Source organism: Hypomesus transpacificus, chromosome 19 (genome assembly GCF_021917145.1).
Source record: "Hypomesus transpacificus isolate Combined female chromosome 19, fHypTra1, whole genome shotgun sequence".
NCBI classification, from domain to species: Eukaryota; Metazoa; Chordata; class Actinopteri; order Osmeriformes; family Osmeridae; genus Hypomesus; species Hypomesus transpacificus.
The window spans coordinates 14,966,935-14,988,077 of record NC_061078.1 but is presented as its reverse complement, the minus strand read 5'-3'; the positions used below and the strand labels follow the sequence as shown (position 1 = coordinate 14,988,077).

Genomic DNA, 21,143 nt, shown 5'->3' with positions numbered 1-21,143 from the left:
GTTTGAAGTAATTGCGCGATACAGGGAAAACAACAAAGACTGAAAGTCAGGAAATGGAATGTATTAAAGGCTTATAAACCGTATGTATGGCACAGAGAGCCAGCAGAGTGCTGGAGGAGGGGTCGGGGCTATATGAAGGCAGCCTGCAAACACATACAGTCAAGCGTTCACACGTACACACTTTTGACAATCCCAAAAAGCGGTGTTAAAAAGAACATGTTCAGTGCCAGAGCTGCAGGCTGCACGGCGGCTGATCAGCGTGACATGGTTAAGGGACATGCCACAGTGAAGCATGAAGGGAGTTTGAAAGGCCGGCTCCCCACCCCAGAGGTATGATGGACACACACACACCACACAGGGTACATCATTCTGGCCTCAGTGGTCTGTGTTTATATTGGAGAGTGGTGTGTGCATGTGTGTGTGTGTGATTGCTGTTGACATGATGCTCATGTTTATTCTGAGACTGTCTACCTCTGGGTGAGCCCAAGGCTTGGTTTTCATTAAACTACTACTGACTGTGGACCACGCTCATCTGCTCTCTTTACGTCTGTGTGTGTGTGTGTGTGTGTGTGTGTGTGTGCGCGCATATGTATGTGTTCTACACTACATTCTCTTACCTCTTTAGCAATTTTGATCTATGACTGTCAACTCAACCTACTGTAACAGAAAACTTTTTTGGAGCAAAAGAGGAGAAAAAAAATCAGCAATATTGAATGATTGCGTTCCAAAAGTCATAACTCGTCCCCTTACACAATGGTGAGAGACAAGGTCACGGTGGAATAAATAGCCGGCCGAGTTGCTAATGATCTATCACCCTGGAAACATGGCCGGACCTGGAAGACGCTGGCTGACAGAATCATTAATAAAACTCGTGGACGAGCGATCGATCGTTCTGACGAATGATCCCACTCTGAAACACCCTGACCAGAACGGACTGGGCTGGCTTGGGCCTTCCCTCCCTACGAGGACAGACACAAATTATGGACAGCCTGGAGCTGCCTGGCTGAAATGCAGAGTCCCTTATTAAAGTGTCCAAGTGTCGGGTGAGATTGTTACCTGGGCTAAGGTCCACTACGGTACCCTCATTGTAAGTCTGATGACCAGAGCCAGTAAGTGTCGACTAGACAAGACAAAGGAGTCAACAGCAGCTCTGCTGAATCTCTCTTGCTGTTTCACGCACAAACAGAGCAGAGAGATGGGAGGTCGCCAATTCATTATTGACATGCTCCTCTGATATTCCACTCTGTGTTGGTAATGTTGATCTCATCTACTCATCTACTTTCACTCAAACACACTTTCAAACACACACACACTCTCTTCACTACCTATTCACTGTACTCAGCAGTTCATTGAGAGTCTATCAATTCTGTGAGGGAGAATGAGTTGAGGGGCAGTAGCTTCGAGGCGTTTCCTTGCTTTCGGCTGCCTGTATCAAGATCTGTACATTGATCTGGCCATGCCCCTCATCCCCCATCCATCCAGTTATGGATTGATTTTCTCTGCAGCTCTGTGCAGGCTGACTGAACACACTCAGACTGTTCCAACCCCTGAGCTAAAGCCTGGACAGTTTCATGGGGAGATAACTGTGTGTGTCGATGGGTACATGTGTGCGTGTTGGATTGTGTGTGTGTTTGTGTATGTATGTGTGTGTGTTGTGTATGTGTCTGGTGTGTACATGTGTGTCGTCATCAGGAGGTGATCATAAATCAGTGTGTGAGGGCCAACGGATCACCACACTGCTCTCCACATGTAATTACACAGCTGACATTTAAACAGCAGCAGCCATATTTCACTCTGGCCAGCATCAGCAGACACTGAGTGCGCTGTGGACAGAGTAAAAGTTATTTTCCCTAAAAGAAGGCCAGGAGAAAATCGATAGTAGGTAAAATGCATTCTAATGCCTTGTTAATGGGCTGCAGTATTAATTATTCAAAGACGGCCATTTTATCTGCTCGTTAAAATGGCAGCTGGGAGGAGAAATATGCAGCAGTGTTCTGCCTGCGCCACCAGGGTCATTACCAGTCTCTCCTCTCCCACCAACGCTGGACAGACACACACTAGTCCAGAGTTGTTCTCAGTCAATCATCCTCTGGTTTCTTCTGGATCTGTTCATGTGTGTGGGTGTAGTTAGAAGTGTTTGTATAGCTCTGATGCAGGTTGACTGTATAGTCTTAAACACAGCCATAACTCAGTGCTGTGTATACGGATAAGTATCTGTACCTCCCTTCTGTCTCTCCAGCCCCATCCATCAAGCCTAGCAGCTCTTGACAGCGAAGGCAGGAGGAGGAGGAGCAGGAGAGTTGGAGGAGGAGGAAGGAGGAAGAGGGGAAATTTAAATTCCTCGTTGGCCCACTGTCAACCTGCGTAAGCAGCCTGCTGACTGGCTGGCCTGCGTGACAGGACTCCTAATGACACTGCAGCAGCCGCTACAAATTGCTTTGACTTGATTTATTTCTCCTTCTTTTACCACCAGCACCATCCCCTCTTTCCTCCCATCCTCCCTCCCTCCACCAGGCCATTCAAGCACAAAGTCACGCACACACGCGCGCACACACACACGCTCTTTTCCACACATGCTGCGATATCTCCTCTCCAGCGCCATGCCAGTGGCAGGGAACATCTGTCTGTGTGTCCCCCTGCCACAGAGTGTTAGATTCAGGGTGGCTCGCTGACTCGAGTGGCCAGTCTGGGAAGGCCTCTGGGCAGAGCTGGCTGGAGATGGGCAGTCTAGCGGAAACCTGACTGGAGGTCCATTCTGCCCTGTCTCACCCTTTGTGTGCGTTTTTTTTTTCGGTGTGAGTGCATGTTCACGTGTATTTTTGTACGTGTGTGTGTGTGTGTGCATTTTCGAATGTATACCCGTTGTGTGTGTGTGTCAGGGTTGACCGTGGAAATGTGGATCATAGGGCACGTGGGTTTCAAAAAATAGCTATGGGCATCTGGTCTCCTCAAGAGTTGGTGCGTGTGTGTGTTTGCGTGTGCGTGTGTGCGATGGTGTGTACATGCACATATTTCACACCCGGCTCTCCTCAAATGATGAGTCCATATGCTCAGCCTCTGTTTGGCCAGTTTTAATCTCCACGCATTTAGACTGTTTAAATTGTTTCAGTTCAGTTAAGTTTCTATTTACCTAGGCAAAGTGGAATGGTATCGGAGCCAGCAGTCAGCGGTGTGTCAAGGCTGCAGGTCGTTCATGCAGGAGAGATAAGAAGAAGAGGGGGAACACTGTTTAATCAAGTGGAGAAGGGGGAAGGAGGCAGAACGTCAGGGGGGGGGGGCTTGGGGTAGGTTGGTTTAAAGGACTTTCTGGTTCCACTTTCGCTCCTCCAGTTGTTGTGCTTCTCTGGCTCGCTGTCTGTTTCTCTCTCTTTTTCTCTACTGTATCACCTCCTCTCTCTGTCTCTCTCTCTCTCCCCTTTTCTCTCTCTCTCTCTCTCTCTCTCTCTCTCTCTCTCTCTCTCTCTCTCTCTCTCTCTCTCTCTCTCTCTCTCTCTCTCTCTCTCTCTCTCTCTGATATCTATCTGTTTTCCTTACTCTGTCTCTCTCTCTCCTCCTCTCTCACTTCAGCGGTGATTCGTCATCTTTACTCCTAGAGGTTTGACAAATGTGTGTGTGTGCGTGTGTGTGTGTGTGATAGATGGACCAACCACTGATGTGCAGCAACCCCTGGGGGGGGGGGGGAACGAGACAGCTATTTAGAGTCTGAACAAGACAGAGGACACATTGCTTTGCTTTGATTGTTTCAAACCAGCAGGGTGGCTAGGACAGGAGGAGACTGAGGGAGAGAGCAGCACTGCGTCTGTGAGTCCTGTCTCACCCATGTATACAAATCACCAGCTCCATGACTACGATGGCTGTGTTCTAACTGCAGTCTTCTCTCACTCAGTCTCCCTCCTCTATCTCTCAGAGTCAGAGGACTTACAGCAGCCGGTAGTTTGAAGCCTGGGGCTAGGGCACTCATAGCCTGGAGGAGTGTGTGTGTGTGTGTTGGGGGGCCACTGGCCAGCATAGATAATAGATTAACTCTTTGTCAGTGTGTAAGTCAGTTATTTGAGTCTGACGCATACTAAGGCCACGGATCTGTCTGACAACACACACAGTACACACCACTGCATGACGCCTCAGACAGGGCTATGACCCATGCAGAAGTGCAGATAACAGCATGTACTGTGTCACGCTAGAGCGCCACTACACGCCAAGCACAATGGGATCCCACTCCAACATGTGGAGACTAAGACGAGGATCCTGTCCGCTCCACTAGGCTTATATTTGTACACACACGTTAATGTGAATGTGTGTGTGTGTGTGTGGCCAATCTGAATACTCATATTCAGTGAGTCAGTCATGCTCACTGAAAAGCTCTGCATGTGTTCTATCTGTGATTGACAGGCTATGTCGTAGCTCCCGTGGCAGGTTCTGGAGGCGGGTCAGTGGGGTCAGGAGCAGAGCTAGGGACAGACGAGGGGGGCAGAGTGGGACCATCTCACACACATGCCCTTCTGCTGTCATTGGCATATGGCCCCCCTGCTATCTAGGACACGTAAACCTACTGTTTGTTCATCTGGTGTGAAGACACATGAAGAGGCTCACATCCATTGATAGGCACGGGAGAGATGCACGGGGTGCGTGGGGTGAAGTCTGTGAGCTTGTAATGTCTGGAAGACAAGACACGGTCGTGGGAGAGGGAGGAGAGGAGAGCGGGAGAGAAAGAGGGAGGGAGAGAATGAGAGAGCAATAGCCGGGGAGAGGAGGAGAGGCCAGCGCCAGGAGCGACAGAAAAAAGACGGAGGCTGCCTGTGTCCCTCCCTCCCTCCCATCCCCACCCCTCTCCTCCTCCCTCACACCCCTCACCTCCCCCCACCGCAGCCTAGCATATGTGGACTGACAACATGACATTGCCAGTGGAGTAAGAGACTGGGGGGATAGGGGGTGAGGGAATTGAAGTAAAGGAGATGGGGGAGGTGGGAGGGGAGGGGCGGGGCAGGGAGGACCAGAGCGAGCGCCTCCCTGGCCCTGATGTCCCTGGTTCTGACAGCTGATGGAGGGAGATTAGGCTCACACTCGCTGCCAACTGTCAGCCCCAAAAAAGCCTCGGCTGAACCCCCCCCCCCACCCCCACCCCACAGCCGCGCAGAGACGAGAGAGGGTGTGCACTGACCCTCAAACTGTCCTCTGTCTCCTCATTTCAACACACACTCTCACGCACACACTCCGTAAATCACATTATTCATCAAAAACTTAGGACTCATTAAATGCATCACATTTGAAGCATGAATTTACAGTCGATTATCTTTGGAATAAGATCTAATGTTAGCATTTAGTGAGTCTGTGTTGACTGAGTGTCTGTTACTGTCTCACAGTCATTCATTGTCCCTGCTTGTGTGACTGTTTATATATGCATTGTGAAAGAAGAAAGTTGACATTTCCCTCGCTGACAGAAGGTCGACATGTGCACGCATATATGTGTGTGTAAGACAGAGAGCACGTGTGTGGGTGTGTGTGTGTATGAAAGCAGTCCGCCCAGGGACTGTGTGTCATCGATTGAGCAGCAGGAAGAGACCTATTATCTCTGTCCATGGTTCAAACGTGGAGTCAAGTGTGTCATATGTGTTAGCTCTAATTGGCCAGCCACACTAGCAGTAAAGGAGAAAGAGAAGGAGGAGGAAGAGGAAGAGGAGAAGAGGGATGGTTGGGGGGGTGGGGGGGGATACTGTACAGTCCACTAGTCCTCTCTGAACCCTCAGGAGACACTCTGTCTCAAGCCTGTCTGTCTGTCTCTGCCTGATTCCCCCCTGTCTACTCCTGTGTTCAGGCAGGTCATTAAAGGCATGGACAGACAACTGGACATAAGTCCCCAAAGGACAGAAGGACTGTTCCGATTGGATGGGTGCCTGGAGGAAGACAACCTAGGACTCCATTGCTCCTCGCTCGTCTGCTGGCTGTGATTTGCTGCAGTCAGACGGATCTTGGAAGCAAGGAGGAGGGAGGAAGGGAGGGAGGGAGAGAGAGACAGAGAGATAAGGCAACAAGGGGGATGATAGACAGTTTAAAGTAATGACCATTTTTTTATTACTAAAGAGGCCACAAATACAGTAACCAAGATTCAATAGAGCAGGGTAGATGATCTATGGTTGTACAGTAGTGTTTTGACTTCATTTTATGGTGTTATACTGCCCTCTGCTGGTCAAGCACTATGAGAACACACCCATAGTCCTGCTCGACTGATAAGGGCAGGTGGAGGCGGTGTCCTAGACAGATAGACAGACACATACACACACACACACAATTAATAAGCTCCTCTCCTGCCCCCACAGTGACCTCCCACAGTCTGACCAGTCGCAAGGGTGTTTTAATCAGACCACCTGTGGTGTTCCTGATAGCTCCATCCTGCTCTGTCTCATTACTGGTCTGAACCTCTGAGAGTATTAACCTGCATTGTCTCGTTAGCCAACATGGCTGCCACAGGAGGTGTGTGCTGGGGCTGGGGGCTGCTCTGTGTCAGTGTGAGGTGCTGGATCTACCCTGCTGGTGTCTCTTTCTCTGTCAGTCCTTATTTCCTTTCCCAGCAGGTCCCTGGGGCCACCTGGCTCCACTGTGGTCTCTCTAATGACTGGGGGAATGAGCCCACTGTAACCTTGTCTGTCTATTATCACCTCAGCAGGACCGGCCTGGCCTTATCTTGCTCTGTTGGAGAGAGGCAGAGACAGTGGACTTTTTATTACGCTCTTCATATTAATGAGGATCAATAGCCACCAAGACCATTAGTGAGCTGTCATTGTCTCTATTTTACTGTACAATACAGTGCCTGTGATAGAGCTGGTGATCAACATTTCAGTAATTGGAGTTTGTGCTCATTCACACAAAAGGGGTGCGTTCGTCACTGGTCGTACTTTGCACGTGGTCTATATACCGTGACTGGTAGTTAGTTGTTCCAGTTAGACAGAATGTGTTTTCTCTTTTACATTTCCCTTATTTATAATCAAACAGCAGATTGCTGAATTACGCTTTTAGTTTGCTGGCTGTACAACCCATAGTCATATGGGTAGCTAGTTAACGATGGCTTCTGAAAGGCATACTTTGTAGCAAAGTGGCTAACGCTATGTGGATATAAAGAAATGGCCTCCTCATACGACAGGAAATATATCCTTGACTCTTTGACCCAAACCGTGCCCTCATTTCATTAGAATGTGAGAAGTGTCTTGAAGTAGAGTCTGTGCCAGGTTGTTTCTTGTTTCTTGATATTACGTACGTCTGTACGTAATATCTAGTTTCTGAGTCTTGTTATGTTTTCAACATCACCAAATGCAAGGTTGCCCCTAAACAAATATAACCCATTTATACATGTATTTGTATATGCGGTATCATTTAATTAAATTCCTTAAATACAGAGATTCCTGCCATTCTAGTATGACAACAATACAAAGTGACAGGGTGGGGATATATAGCCTGATCCTAACCAGACCCTCGTACATTTCATTTGTACAGAGGGTCTGGGATCTCTCCATTGACAAACGTTAACTTCCTTGAAGGCGGGTCCTCTGTTGAAGTTTAAAACTATTGGATCCGCCCAGAGCCACTCTGATTTGCCATAACCAATCGCAAGCGTTCGCCTTAGCCAACTCCTTCACCACTACTGTAACGGAGCTATCTGCCGTAGCTGGAAAATCTAACTTTTCCCGAACCCCGTTGGGAAGAGGGCCACAACATCATGGCCACCAACAAAACTCAGCAAGGAATGTTCTTGCTCCGGCTTTAACCTATGGATATTCGGCAGCGTTGCTACAACCGCAGAATAGTTTCCCTCGCATCTTTCTCCACCGCCATTACTGAACTACTCAAACTAGTGCACGACATTAACGTCATCGTTCTCAGCCACTCCCTGTGCTCGCTGATTGGACCTACAAAAAATGTGTTTCTGGAACTGACTTCAGAGCCGAGCTCCCAGACCTAGTACAGAAGCAAAATCCAAATTGAGCGGAAGTACGTAGGAGGGCAGAGCCAGGCTAGGGGATATAGGGGTTACTAAAGTAAAAGTTTGTTGACAAAGAGCACCACCTACAGATCAATAAATATCAGCTGAGACGAAAAACAACATTCAGGATGGCATGAACACGTTTACATTTTGCATCTTAACCACTATTACAATCACGTCACATGCGCCACTACACATCCACAGGTCCAGAGCAAGACACCTGCCAACTTGCAACTTCATACAGTGCCCAGTTCTCAAGATGATCGAGATGCACACATACTAACACACATACAAACACACAGACTGATTAGATGTAAAGGTGTGGATCATGGCCAAAAGGGGGCAGTAGAGAACAGTTAAATTTCTACATGGCAGAGACAAGGAGATAAGGGAGGATTCAAGTCTGAGTTGTCTGTTACGATGGTTCGGGTGTGCAGTGCAGACACACAACGAGGTAGAAAGGAAGTGAAAGAGAGCAAGAAAGAGAAGGAGCAAGGGAGGGAGAGAGAGATGTGTGTGTGTGTGTGAGGGAGAGAGAGAGAGAGAGATGTGTGTGTGTGAGGGAAAGAGAGAGATGTGTGTGTGAGGGAGAGATAGAGATGTGTGAGGGAGGGTAAGAGATGTGTGAGGGAGGGTAAGAGATGTGTGTGTGAGGGAGAGATGTGTATGAGGGAGAGAGAGATGTGTGTGTGTGTGCGGGAGAGAGAGAGATGTGTGTGTGAGGGAGATAGAGAGATGTGTGTGAGGGAGAGAGAGAGAGAGAGAGAGATGTGTGTGTGAGGGAGATAGAGAGATGTGTGTGCGGGAGAGAGAGAGAGGTGTGTGAGGGAGAGAGAGAGAGGTGTGTGTGTGCGGGAGAGAGAGAGAGATGTGTGTGAGGGAGAGAGAGAGATGTGTGTGTGAGGGAGGGTGAAGGGCAGACAGCAGTGGAGACTTGAACAGCTCCTGCCAGCTGTTGCTGCCTAACGTGACAGAGACAGGTGGTGCACAGTCATCCATCAGTCCGAGAATGCACACTTACACACACTAACATACACGCAAACATTCACACAGAAAGGCATACAAGTTAGGCAGTCAACACACCCACACATATTTTTACTTTAGCATCAAACCAGTTTTTTATTATCTTCCCCTCTGTTTCATGCCCATTTACAGCATTTTGCTATTCTATATTTCCACAAAAAAAAACAAAAATAGGGTGTATTAGATTATTCCTGATGTATTTCTCCCTATCATGTTACCATAATGGACTGGTGTTGTGTGCCCCAGTCGACCTCTTATTCACAGAGGGATTCACAGAGAGAGTGCAGATGCCCAACGTTATTTACATTTCCCTACTTTGCTGTGTTGGTCTTGATTCCACACCAAACACACATCTCTTCCCTGGTTGCCCTCCTCCGCCTGCTCATTTCTGCTCCCCTCCTTCCTCTTCCTCCTCCTTCAAACTTCTTCTTCCTCTTCCCAGAACTTGACCGCAAGGGAGCCCCTGACACGTTGAATTTTCAGCACATTGAACGAATCACTGCCACTCACAATCTCCACTACATGGTGTGCATACCTTGGAGAGCCATAGAATAGCTAGAGATCAAAGAGCCGCAGGGAAAATGTTCTAGAATGTTCTGAATGTTCTGAGGGCACAACTCGAAGCTGCACATGCCGGCAGGTTCCATGTGCAGGCTAAGGAGATGCTGGTCCATCTGGGCTCCAGTCTGGTCCCATTGGGTCCAGTTAGTTGGCAGGAAACACACAACCAGCGGTCAGAACCATACAGGTAGTGTTGTGCGGTATGTTGTGGTTGTGAACCAAGGAACGCACAAACCTTCAGCATTATTCACCCATTGGTCCCTGCAGTCTATGACTGGTCAGGGTGTGTGTTTGTAGGCCGTAGGGAATAACTAAGTGTTAGGGTTAGCATAGTCAACAGAATAGCGGGCTACAGCAGGGCCAGACTCAACACTCAACAGAAATGTGGCAGTACTGACCCAACTGCTCTGCTCTACACCTTCATTGTTTCTTTCTTCCCTCTTTCTTTCCTGACTACCCTCCTTTCTCTCTCCCTCTCTCTCTCTCCCTTATCACCCCCTCTCTTTCTCTTTCTGCTCCTCTCTGTCCATAGCTGGGGTATGTCTCAGAGAGTTAGGGGCAGGGGTAGAATTTCAACTCTCAGCCCTCCCATGCACCCCAACACATGTGCTGTCACTCATGCTACCCTGCACTGAGAGAGAGAGAGAGAGACAGAGAGAGAGAGAGAGAGAGAGAGAGAGAGAGAGAGAGAGAGAGAGAGAGAGAGAGAGAGAGAGAGAGAGAGAGAGAGAGAGAGAGAGAGAGAGAGAGGCAGCGAGGAGGCAGAAGTCTTTCAGCTTTGTAACAGTTGGTTCCATTGCCCAGTACTGCCACAACAGAGCTGCTGGAAGGACTAGTCTGGAGCCTCCAGTGCCATTACATTAGTCAGAGACCTGTCTGAGTTTGGGGAGAGAGGCTGGCATCAGAGATGGCGGAGAGGGTGTTGGCACTGTTGTGTATGCTGGGCATCGGCCTCTGTCAGGTAAGACACCATGTATCTCCATTAGATCTGTCTCACTTTAAACACCATAGACGATCACCTCTGAAATCTGGCAGATTTTAAATAATAGTCTTGATTTCATGCAAGTCTACTTCAGCCTTATATCTGTGTTTGGGTGTGTAATAAGTGGTGTGATTTCTGTAGAATGCGTTCATTTCCTCAGTGTGTGGTTGTTTGATACACGACTATGAGTTGCTCTCTTGGCAAACCATTGGTTTACATTTGTGTTGGATTGATACGTTCAACAAAATGTGAACAGATTTTCATCACTCATGTTGAGTCTGAACAAGAGGATATGGGGGAACTAAACATGTCAGCAGTCTTATAGAACATAATAGATTGTCTTTTGAATGGCCCAGACTGCACATGTGCTTTCTGGATTCAAGCTCTTTATCATGGGGGGGGGGGGGGGGGGGGGTGGGGGTTGTACAAAGCATAATCAATTACATGGTTAAAACAGTTCCTTGTTACTTTATAGATTAATGGAAAGATTTTGCACAAGCAACTTCTACAACACAACCTATATTGAAATCCAGCTTTCTTATTACCTAAATTTCTGAATTATCTGTTTGATTGTTAGAAGGCTAACTCAGTTACTTAGCATTTGGAACTGCCCAGCACTCGATAGATGTGGCAGCCTTGTCATCAGCACCATTATCAGGCCTGTAATGGATGACAACGTAAACAGACATATTACCAACATTACCTTCAACCTTCATCAGTCACCCCTCTGTTTACTGCAGTAATGGAAGCCAGATCTGACCTCTTATAAATCTGAGAGAGTGAGGTCCTGTTTCGTTAATGGTCCTAAATCATATTCAGATGTGTGTGCGTCTTTAATTTTTATTGTCTCTGATGTATCAGCTCAAATCATTTTGGATGCAATGACCTCACACATATTGGATATGGAATGCTTTATGTATGGTTCAAATGTTTTCAAGCAGACAAGAGTCTTCAATTGTTTTTTTTATCAACAGTAGGTGTTAATTTTCCATGGCAAATCCATTGGGATAAGAATCACTTTGGTCCCTGACACCAGCTTTTGAAGTGAGCAATAGATCATCCAAAGAGGCCTGGGGAAAACCAGTTAGTCACAGCTTGCCGACCATGTGTCTGACAGACAGGCACATAGACAGGTATTTGGTGACGCAACAGGCAGTTTACAAAATGTGACATTGAATGGAAATTCACATTTTAACATATTAATTGATATATAAAAACATGCAAGGGAAGGACAAAAGTATGGCTTTTATGTATAGGCCCATTGGGAAACGGTTTTCATGTCCATTATTTTTACCATCATGACTGCATTTAAAGGTCTGTTCAATGAACACCATTCAAAATGGATTCAAGTATCAAGGCTTGACTTGTTTTATGAATGGGGCTGATGTGAGAGGAGTACAGCAGCTCGGAACAAGATATTTACAGTAAGCATACGTTGGGCCTTGGTCCTAATTTAGCTGCATGTGGTTGAACTTCTGTGAGGTTGGATTCCATGTTCAAATACCAGAGATGTTACTCATGGTGCAGGGTGGATAGGAGACAAGATCTCACAAATCCCATCCAGCTACACCTAACACATGAGGCTGATGTATCTGTCAACATTTCTCCATATCAGCCTGTTGCATGGACATGGCTGTAGAGATCAGGGACTGTTTTTATACCCAAAACCAGAAAGATAGCGACATCTGAGCACTTTAGGGAGTTGTTCCTGGGAAGGAAGGTTGTATATAGCCTGCCTGTCTGCCTGTCTGCCTGTCTGTCTGTCTGTCTGTCTGTCTGTCTGTCTGTCTGTCTGCCTGAGGAGCGTGGGTGCCTGGTCCAGGCGGCCGAGCAGAGAGAAGAGCAGCTGTTCCCAGATGCGTACTTGATGCCATTTGTCCCGCTTGGTAATCCCCCAGCGGAAAGAGGAGTAGACCACTCCCTGACCATGAAATCAGGGACAAATTAAGCCCCTTGAAACAGCCTGCCAACTGACCGGATGGCTGGTGCTGAGTTAATGCTTGATGGAAACAATCAGTCAGATCAAATGGACAGTGTCTGAATCATACGTGTGGCTGAATGGCTTGCTAGTTTCGGGCTGCCCAGCTGACTGGTCAGTGTATGAATCGTGGGCCCGACAGGGAAGGCTGCTTTATTGTATTGCAGTTTTTTCTGTTTCATTTCATGACTATGCTTTAACGGAGCGCTTCTTCCATAGACTGACCAACAAATCCAGCCTTCGATCCTAATACAACCTCCCATCGACTACAATTTCCCACTAAGTTAAAACAAGACCATTAAGTTAAAACAAGCGCTATTTTCTTTTCAATCCCACCACACATCATCCCCATTGGCTCAGCAGTCCTGAAAGCCTGGACATCTGCTCAGTGAGGAAACACTGGCCCCCCAAAAATAGGAGGGCCTAGGAATGGGTGGCCAGGACGGAAGAGCTAGCGTTAGCCATTAGTCGGGTGACAGCAGAGGCTAGCTGGTCGTGTAGAGGGGGAGAAGGACACCTGTCCGACCTCCACCCCACGTGACCAGAGGGTTTGTTTGGCATGCTGCAGTTATCCCCTTCCCTGCTGCCAAGGCCACTTGAGTACTCTAGGAATGTCCCGCATAAATGAACAGACACAGCACAGGAAACATAGCATAGCATACCCCCGACTCATCTAGCACATGGCTAAATCGATAGCCAGCCTTGCCTTCCTAACATGACGCTGACTCAGGAATTACAATTTTGTATGTTGAGGTACAAATGTATGTCTGTGTGTAATTCTCTCACAGTGCTAAATGATATGATATACTTCACAAGAGGTAATCTATGTGACATTGTGTTGTCTCTTGTTTGTTGACAGAGTATTATGTTAAATGTATTTCAGTGGCTATTATGTGTCCACTCTGGGAATCCTCATCTTTATGTTTTCAGATGTCCACTCAAGTTTGGCAGTGTCAACTCCAATTAAATCCAACTAGCATGGGGTCACACTGGGCAGTTTGTTCATAAGCGACACATTACCACCTCTAAATGTAGGGGTCCCCAATCCCCTGAGTGGAAAGCTGTGCCTTGGCCACTGTCCATAGGTTTGAACTGAGACTAAATCACCCCTCTCTGTGTTCCTGCCCCCCCATGAGGTTCAAGCAAGGCCCTTGTCCTCCCTCACCCCCCACCCAGTTTCCAGAGGTGAAAGGTCAGGGTGAAAGAGTATCTGGTAAAGAGCCCTAAAACAGTTAGTCTGTGAGCTGGCCCTCGCCCTGTTTGTTAGAAATCTCCACCCTAATTGGTAAGAGGACACCCAGGTGTAGCTCCAATGCTGGCTGGTAAATACATTAGGAATGCAGAGAAGGAGTCTTCTTGGTTTCGCCACCCAGAGTCTGGTGAGGTCAAACAGACTATCCAATAAAGAAACTCTGGACTGAAGTTTAGAAGCCAGCTTTAGCACCCTGTCATTTGAACTCCCACATCTTCAAAACAATTTGCTTAATTGTTATGAAATTATTTTTAGTGGGGATTCAGAGGCCAACATGTTTCACATTTAGTATAATTTTATTTACAGAGGTTTCGAAATTCAATGGATTTGAAAAAGACTGAAATGGTAGTTCTACTTGAATGGAGTCATTGTGATAAGTGATTGGTCACAGCTAATGAGTGACAGGGCATGGCGGACATATAATTGGATCAGAAGTGTGACGGGGGAGGAGCTGGGCAGTCAGGCCTGACATGCAAGTGTAAACATCTCTTTAGGTAGGTAGGATTGCTACAGCTACAACAGAGAGGATGAGGGGTGGACTCTATAGAATGCTCTAAGATTAGTCTGCCTCCAACTCAGCCTACACATGCCAGTCATGGCTGGCATTCCCTTCCTGACTGTCCAGCAGCATGCCTGAAGCCTTGAGTGTCCTTTCAGCAGACCCCAGGGCAGGGCCATCTAGCAACAAAGATACAACCATCCAATTCATGAAATACGTTTGTTTCTATTCATGTCTATGTTTACCATTCGGTGTACTCCTTAGGTCCAACCAACACTTCCTCCTTGCCTGTGGTTTGGTGTCGCAAGGTCTAGAGGAATGAATGTTTGCAAGGAATTTTGTCTTCAGATCATATTCATGAGGTGACCCCCAACCATTTGTCAGGTGCAGGGTTGGGAATAAAGGGGAGTGTGTATGTGTTAGTGGTCAGGAGGGTGGGAAAGCTGAGAATCTAAATCCATAGTCGACAGCTGGTGTGTGAGGGTGAGGTATGGCTGTGTGTGTGTGTCTAACTGTGTGAACTGAACCACGGACTGGGCATGTGATTATGAGCATTTGTGTTACTATTTCCTGATTCAAATGAGTGTGTGTGGAGATCAAAGGAAGGAATAAAGACGTGAGTGTTAGTGTGTAACGTGAGCCACCCCTGTGACTCCACTGCGGATTCCTCATTAGGGACGGCAGAGGCAAGACAACAGAGAAGGCTTCTGCTGCCTGGCACAGACATAGACTTGAAAACAACAAGAAAAACAATGTCAAATACAATGTCAAACGACACAACCAAACTTTCACACATAAGTGTTCTTCACACAGAAAGCTAATCTACGGTATTTCACGTTTTGAGTAGCCATAGGACCAGTCACTAAATATATTTTATCTTATTTTATATTTTTACATTTCATTTTTACGTTGTATTGGCTTGAATTATTTAGATACTGTTGTTCATTTTCAACTTTTTATATTTTCTACATCTTCAAACTACATGTTTACCATCTGCACCTTCCTGCCATTGAAAATTCCTTGTTTGTGCAAACTTACTTGGCGAATAAAGCTGTTACTGATTCCGATTCTGATCAATACAAATGTATCTTGACACATGTCAGATGTTTCCCATTTAGCTGTTACTTGGTATTTATTGGAAGGAGACAAATAATAAAACCTTGCTGAACACAGAAGTTTCATGACCGCAAGGTGTTTCCTGATGTTCCTGCTGATGTTCTGTCCTCAGGTCTGGAGCTCTTCCGAGACCCACCAGGAGGAGGCAGGCCTGGCGGTCCTGTATCCATGGCAACACCAAAACAGTGGTCTGGGCAGGGTGAAGAGGGACTGGATAATTCCACCAATCAGAGTGTCGGAAAACAGCAAGCAGGTCCCAGAAAACCTGGTCCAGGTAGAATACATTCTCCAGAACCTATACAATAGGCTGGTTCCCTCCAGACCAGGCACAGCACTGGGATGTGTTCCCACCTAGAACCATAACTAGCTTTCAGGTCTTTGAAAAAACAGTTTGCTTTCAAACTTGGGGTCAAGTCAGAATCAATGCCTTTATATAAATCTTCTTCGGCGATTTACATTTTCCAGGTGCCAGGATCTTTCAAGAGCCAATGTCACTGTGTCTACTGTTGTGGCTTTAATAAACCATATAAGTCCACAATAGCAACTAAGTTCTTACGTTCCCCTTTACCTGACAGGTTGTTTATGGGACTGAACCCCTCTCTACCAACCAAGGGTTGGAAAATAAAAAGTGGGTCCTACTTTCTTGAGTGCTGATAACTGTTTATCAGATAATCCATTAAAGGAAATGTTTGGTTAACATCGCTTTTAGTCCGAGGAGATGACTTCAACCTTTTGTTATACAGGTCCGATAACATGTGTTGTCATATGGAGATAAATGACCTGTGACATGAAACCAGTGAATATGGATGTCTGATTCAAATATCTAGAGACTAGTTTATGTTCCACATGTGTGTGTGATATATCCTGACCACAGCAGGAGATGTACTTCTAAAGCAGGAAGGCCATTCATGTGCATGTAGGCCCCCTATGGTCACACATGATACAGCAATCCAGATGCTGCTGTGTAAAAAACAGCGATAAAGAAGACTAACATCAACAACATACAGTCCTCTTCAGGACCAACCACATGTGTCCCAGCTTGAGGACATTCTAAGACCCCTTTCTGTTCCCCCCAGGGTCCTTAAAGACCAATTTCACATCTGGCTCAATGTCGTACTCTCCCTTAACCTTCTCAGCCTTCCAGCTATACCCTGGCCATGGGCTGACCTCAGTTGTTTCCCTGTTGTCCTCACCTCCTGCCCCTCCAGATCAAATCAGACAAGGTGTTCACCGGGGACGTGATCTACAAGCTGGAGGGACAAGGGGTGGATCAGGACCCCAAGGACCTGTTTGAGATTGATGACAAGACGGGAGAGATCCGCAGCAAGCAGCCTCTGGACCGGGAGAAATACAGCCGCTTCACGGTAAACAGAAGAGATGCTACTTTGCAGTCACTCCTGAACTGTCTGAATTAAGATCATGTGTGAAGGAATTCTTGTTTTCATTTAGCTCAATGAACATGTTTATTTCCCCCCAGACTTTAAGTTGTTTCATTATACTGCTTACAATTAAAGCCAAGTGCAAAGAACATAGCCAACTCACAGCTTGTCAGAGATCTGAGGTGTTGTCTCTGACACAGTGGTCACACAAGGTCACAGGTCAACCTCCCTCAGAGGTTTAAGGGTATTTAGGAAGCTCCAGGCTGGTAATGATGTAACCACCGAAAATCCACAACCGCTGGGGATTTAGGGAATGTTGTTGGACAAAATACACATGCTGTTCCATCCTCTCCAACCTCTCTTTACTGCACATAGTTAAGGGAGAATAGTTCTGGTGTCAAAATGTAATAATAATAGAGCCAATATTTGTCTGAAGGTAATGTAAGTTTGTGTGTGTTTCACAGCTGAAAGCTTTTGCCTTGTCTCCCAGTGGAGAGAGACTAGAAAACCCCTCCACCATTGAGATAGTGGTTCTGGATCAGAATGACAACCGGCCAATCTTCACACAGAAAGAGTTTGAGGGGTCTATAGCTGAGTTCTCCATACCAGGTACACACACACACACACACAGAAATACAAGAATCTTCAATATCACAGATCAATATTAACATCTGACAGATAAGTTCATGCTTTAACAAGCATTATGAGTGACAGGTCTTGTGGGTGACAGGTACGTCAGTGATGTCTGTGTCAGCTACCGATGCTGATGACCCAGACACAGACAATGCTGTTCTGAGGTACTCCATCATTGGCCAGGAGAGCATCCCAGCAAATGTCATCACCAAGACCATGTTTGGCATCAACAACGAGACAGGAGCGATCTACACACGGGACGTGGGCCTGGACCGAGTGGTAGGAGGCCCTACTTATTTCCCTCACACATTTCCTGCTCCATGATATATGTAGGGGACTACAGTCCAATGTCAACACATAGAACATGTGATTATATCTCCTGTTATTGCGGCAGAGAATAATCATCTGTGTAAGTGTGTGTAGCTGAACGTATGTGTATGTGTGTGTGTGTGTGTGTGTGTGTGCGTGTGTCCAGGTAGTAAAGAGTTTCAGGTTGAAGCTGCAAGTGGCAGACATGTCAGGTATGGGACTGACCAATGAGGGCATTGCCATTATCCACGTGTCTGATATCAACAACCACGGCCCACGCTTTTCCCCCGATCTGGTGAGCACACACACGCACACACACACACCTACACACACACTCAGAAAGATGTACTTCATCGAACAATGTGTTTGTGACTGCAGTACAACCTGTCAGCCGTGGAGAACAGGATTGACCATGAAATCGGCAGGGTCAACGTTGTTGACAATGACGACCCCGGAACAGGAAACTGGGAAGCTAAGTACACCATCGCAGAAAGTGACCAGTTCAGCAACTTCGCCATTGAGACGGATCCACTGACCAATGAGGGCATTCTGACAGTGGTGAAAGTAAGCACCTCTAAACCATGGAGGGGGTTGAGGGTTGGGGTGTATAGTGGGGGGGAAGATAAAGAGAATGCAGAGAAAATGCATGACACATACTGCTGCCATGCAATTTTACTGCATTTACTTCAGTTATAGTTGGAGTATGTGGTCACCACTTTGTGTTGAACATTTTATCCCACGTCATTCTAGCTCCATCTATTGGTGAATAGGTGAGCTGCATCCTATCAGACCACTCCAATAATCATATTTTCTCTATTTCCTATACTCTGCCCACCCCTCCCTCTCCCCCACTCACAACCACCACCACCACATCCAGCCTCTGGACTTTGAAGGCCGGTCAGAGTACACTCTCATCCTAACTGTGGAGAATGTCAACCCACTGAATATTAAAGCCCCCAACGACCCAATCAGCAGTGCAACAGTACTGGTTACCGTGGTGAATGAGAATGAGGCACCACGATTCGTCAGTGACCCCATGGAGCTGATGGTGCCTGAGTCAGTGCCACCTGGGTCTGTCCTGATCAAGAATATCGCCTATGACCCTGACAATGCCAAACTCAGGTCAGACATGTGGAAAGCTGCCAGACTGTCATTGATAAGCTTTGGTCTAGCACATATACAACCAGTTGAACCTACTAAAATATGCACAGTACCAGTCAAAAGTTTAGACACATGGGATGGGAAAATGTGTCCAAACTTTTGACTGGTACTGTACATGATGTGAACAACGTGACACTTGGCCAACCTGTGTTTTGCTTGTGTGTGTGTGTGTATCTATATGTGTATCTGTGTATGTGTGTGTGTATGTGTGTGTGGGTGTATATGTGTGTGTGTGTAAATATAATATATATTTTTTGCTGACTACTCTCTACTCTGCAGGTATGAGATCACCAGGGATCCAGAAAGATGGCTATCAATCAACCCAGAGACTGGAGAGATCACATCTAGGAAGAGCTTCAATGTGCGCTCACCACACGTCGAGAACAACATCTACAACGTCATCATCAAGGTCACCGACACAGGTTTGAGGCACAACCACAATCTCCTGATCGAGATCCCCCATGAGGAAAATGTTGGAATTATGATCGAAGTACAGAACATGATGATTAACATGGTGATGTTTTTCCTCCAGACGCTGGAGGAATTTCCACCACAGCCACTCTATCCATCACCCTGAAGGAAACCAATGACTTCCCCCCACAGCTGACCCCTCTCAGTGGGGTGGTTTGTAACAACAGGGACATTTACAGGGCGGGGCTGTTTTTGACTGCTGTGGATGAGGACCTGCCCCCTCATGCAGAACCCTACACCTTTGATTTGCCCTCCGACATGTCAAACAACTGGACCATCGTCAAGTTCAATGGTTAGGATGAGTGGATAGCAGGGATTGTGTTTATGTGACATTGTGAAGTGTTTTCCTCTTTCCTTCCACCCTCTGTTGCCCCTCCCCTCAACTACCTTTATATCACTTCACCATCCTCCCTTCTACCTTCTCCTCACCCTTCGCCCTTCCACAGATAGCCATGGATACCTGCAGCCTATGATGGAGAGGCTAGAGAAGGGAGAGTATGCTGTGACAGTGCAGGTCTTTGACTCTGGTAGTCCCAGGCTCAGTTCCTTTGCCCAGGTCAACATCACTGTCTGTCCCTGCGACAACAACCATGACTGCAGGTCCGAGGCAGCCGCCATCTTTGGAACGCGAGTGGGAATAAGCTTCATTGCCCTGGTGGTCATCATGGCTAGCATTGCTCTTTTGCTTTGTGAGTGACACACACACATATTACATTGTCTCCCAGGTGTTGCAGTGCAGTGACATGGTGTGTGTCTGTGTGCAGTGCTGCTGCTCCTAGCGGTTGCCGTGGGTAACTGTAGAAGGCACCATCACATGAAGCAAGGTGGGGGTCTGCTGGTGGGGGAGTCAGAAGATGACATACGTGACAACGTCCTGAATTACGATGAGCAGGGAGGAGGAGAGGAGGACGAGGTCAGTCTCGCACAAACACACACACACAAACACACACAGGCACATACACACAACTGAGAATAATGGAATGTATTCCTCCCTTTAGAATGCCTTCAACATTGACCTCTTGCGTAACCCGACCGACAAACCCTCAACCCCAGGGTCCTTCTGCCCCCCTGGTCTGCCTCGAGGGAAGCAGCCACTCAGGAAAGACGCCCCCCACTACCTGCCCTCCCCACTGTATCCACGGAAACCCCCTGCAGACCCAGCCGACATCGAGGACTACATCAACGATGTGAGGAAGGCTGTCTCTTCTCACACGAACACAGCTGGAAAACACCTTTAATTCAATTCCATGCCGCAGCTATGGTCCAATTCTAGGTACGGTAGTTATAGAAACATGGGTTTGTACTTCTGTGACCACTGTGCTCGGGTTTCTTCTCAGGGCCTGGAGGCGGCAGACCAAGACCCCAACGTCCCACCCTACGATACGGCGCTGATCTACGACTACGAAGGTGAGGGCTCTGTGGCGGGCAGTCTCAGCTCCATCGCTTCAGCCAGCTCAGACGGAGACCAGGACTACGACTACCTCAACGACTGGGGCCCGCGCTTCAAGAAGCTGGCCAACATGTACGAGCCACGCTAGGGAGGGAGCCAAGCTAGGCTTGCAGCCCAGGGCCAGAGCCAGGCGTAAGGATTCCCAGACACAGATACAAGCTTGTTTAAGGACAAATAAATACGTCAGTGGATTCTCTTTTGGAAGGGGACTTTATGTTTCTAAATTAGGCTTCATCTGTGTCTCAGTGAATGGCGCTAGATGTAGATTTAAAGGAAAGGGGTGGTCACCAGTGCTTTGTATCAATAATAGAGATCCACATGTCTTCTTTCTTCACCACCAGCCTGGCTTGGAACAGT

General features: G+C 47.2%; 1 protein-coding gene across 1 annotated transcript; it reads left to right on the top strand.

The window, feature by feature from the left end:
• The first annotated feature begins 10,301 nt into the window (after positions 1 to 10,301).
• cdh15 (cadherin 15, type 1, M-cadherin (myotubule)) lies at positions 10,302 to 20,916 on the top strand. The gene is made up of 14 exons (XM_047041854.1): positions 10,302 to 10,517; positions 15,496 to 15,657; positions 16,592 to 16,747; positions 17,227 to 17,371; positions 17,493 to 17,674; positions 17,871 to 17,999; positions 18,083 to 18,268; positions 18,582 to 18,826; positions 19,145 to 19,287; positions 19,398 to 19,628; positions 19,783 to 20,025; positions 20,101 to 20,249; positions 20,335 to 20,523; positions 20,674 to 20,916. Exons 1-14 carry the CDS (start codon positions 10,464 to 10,466, stop codon positions 20,872 to 20,874), a joined length of 2,415 nt encoding a protein of 804 aa, XP_046897810.1. The 5' UTR covers positions 10,302 to 10,463; the 3' UTR covers positions 20,875 to 20,916.
• The last annotated feature ends 227 nt before the right edge of the window (positions 20,917 to 21,143 follow it).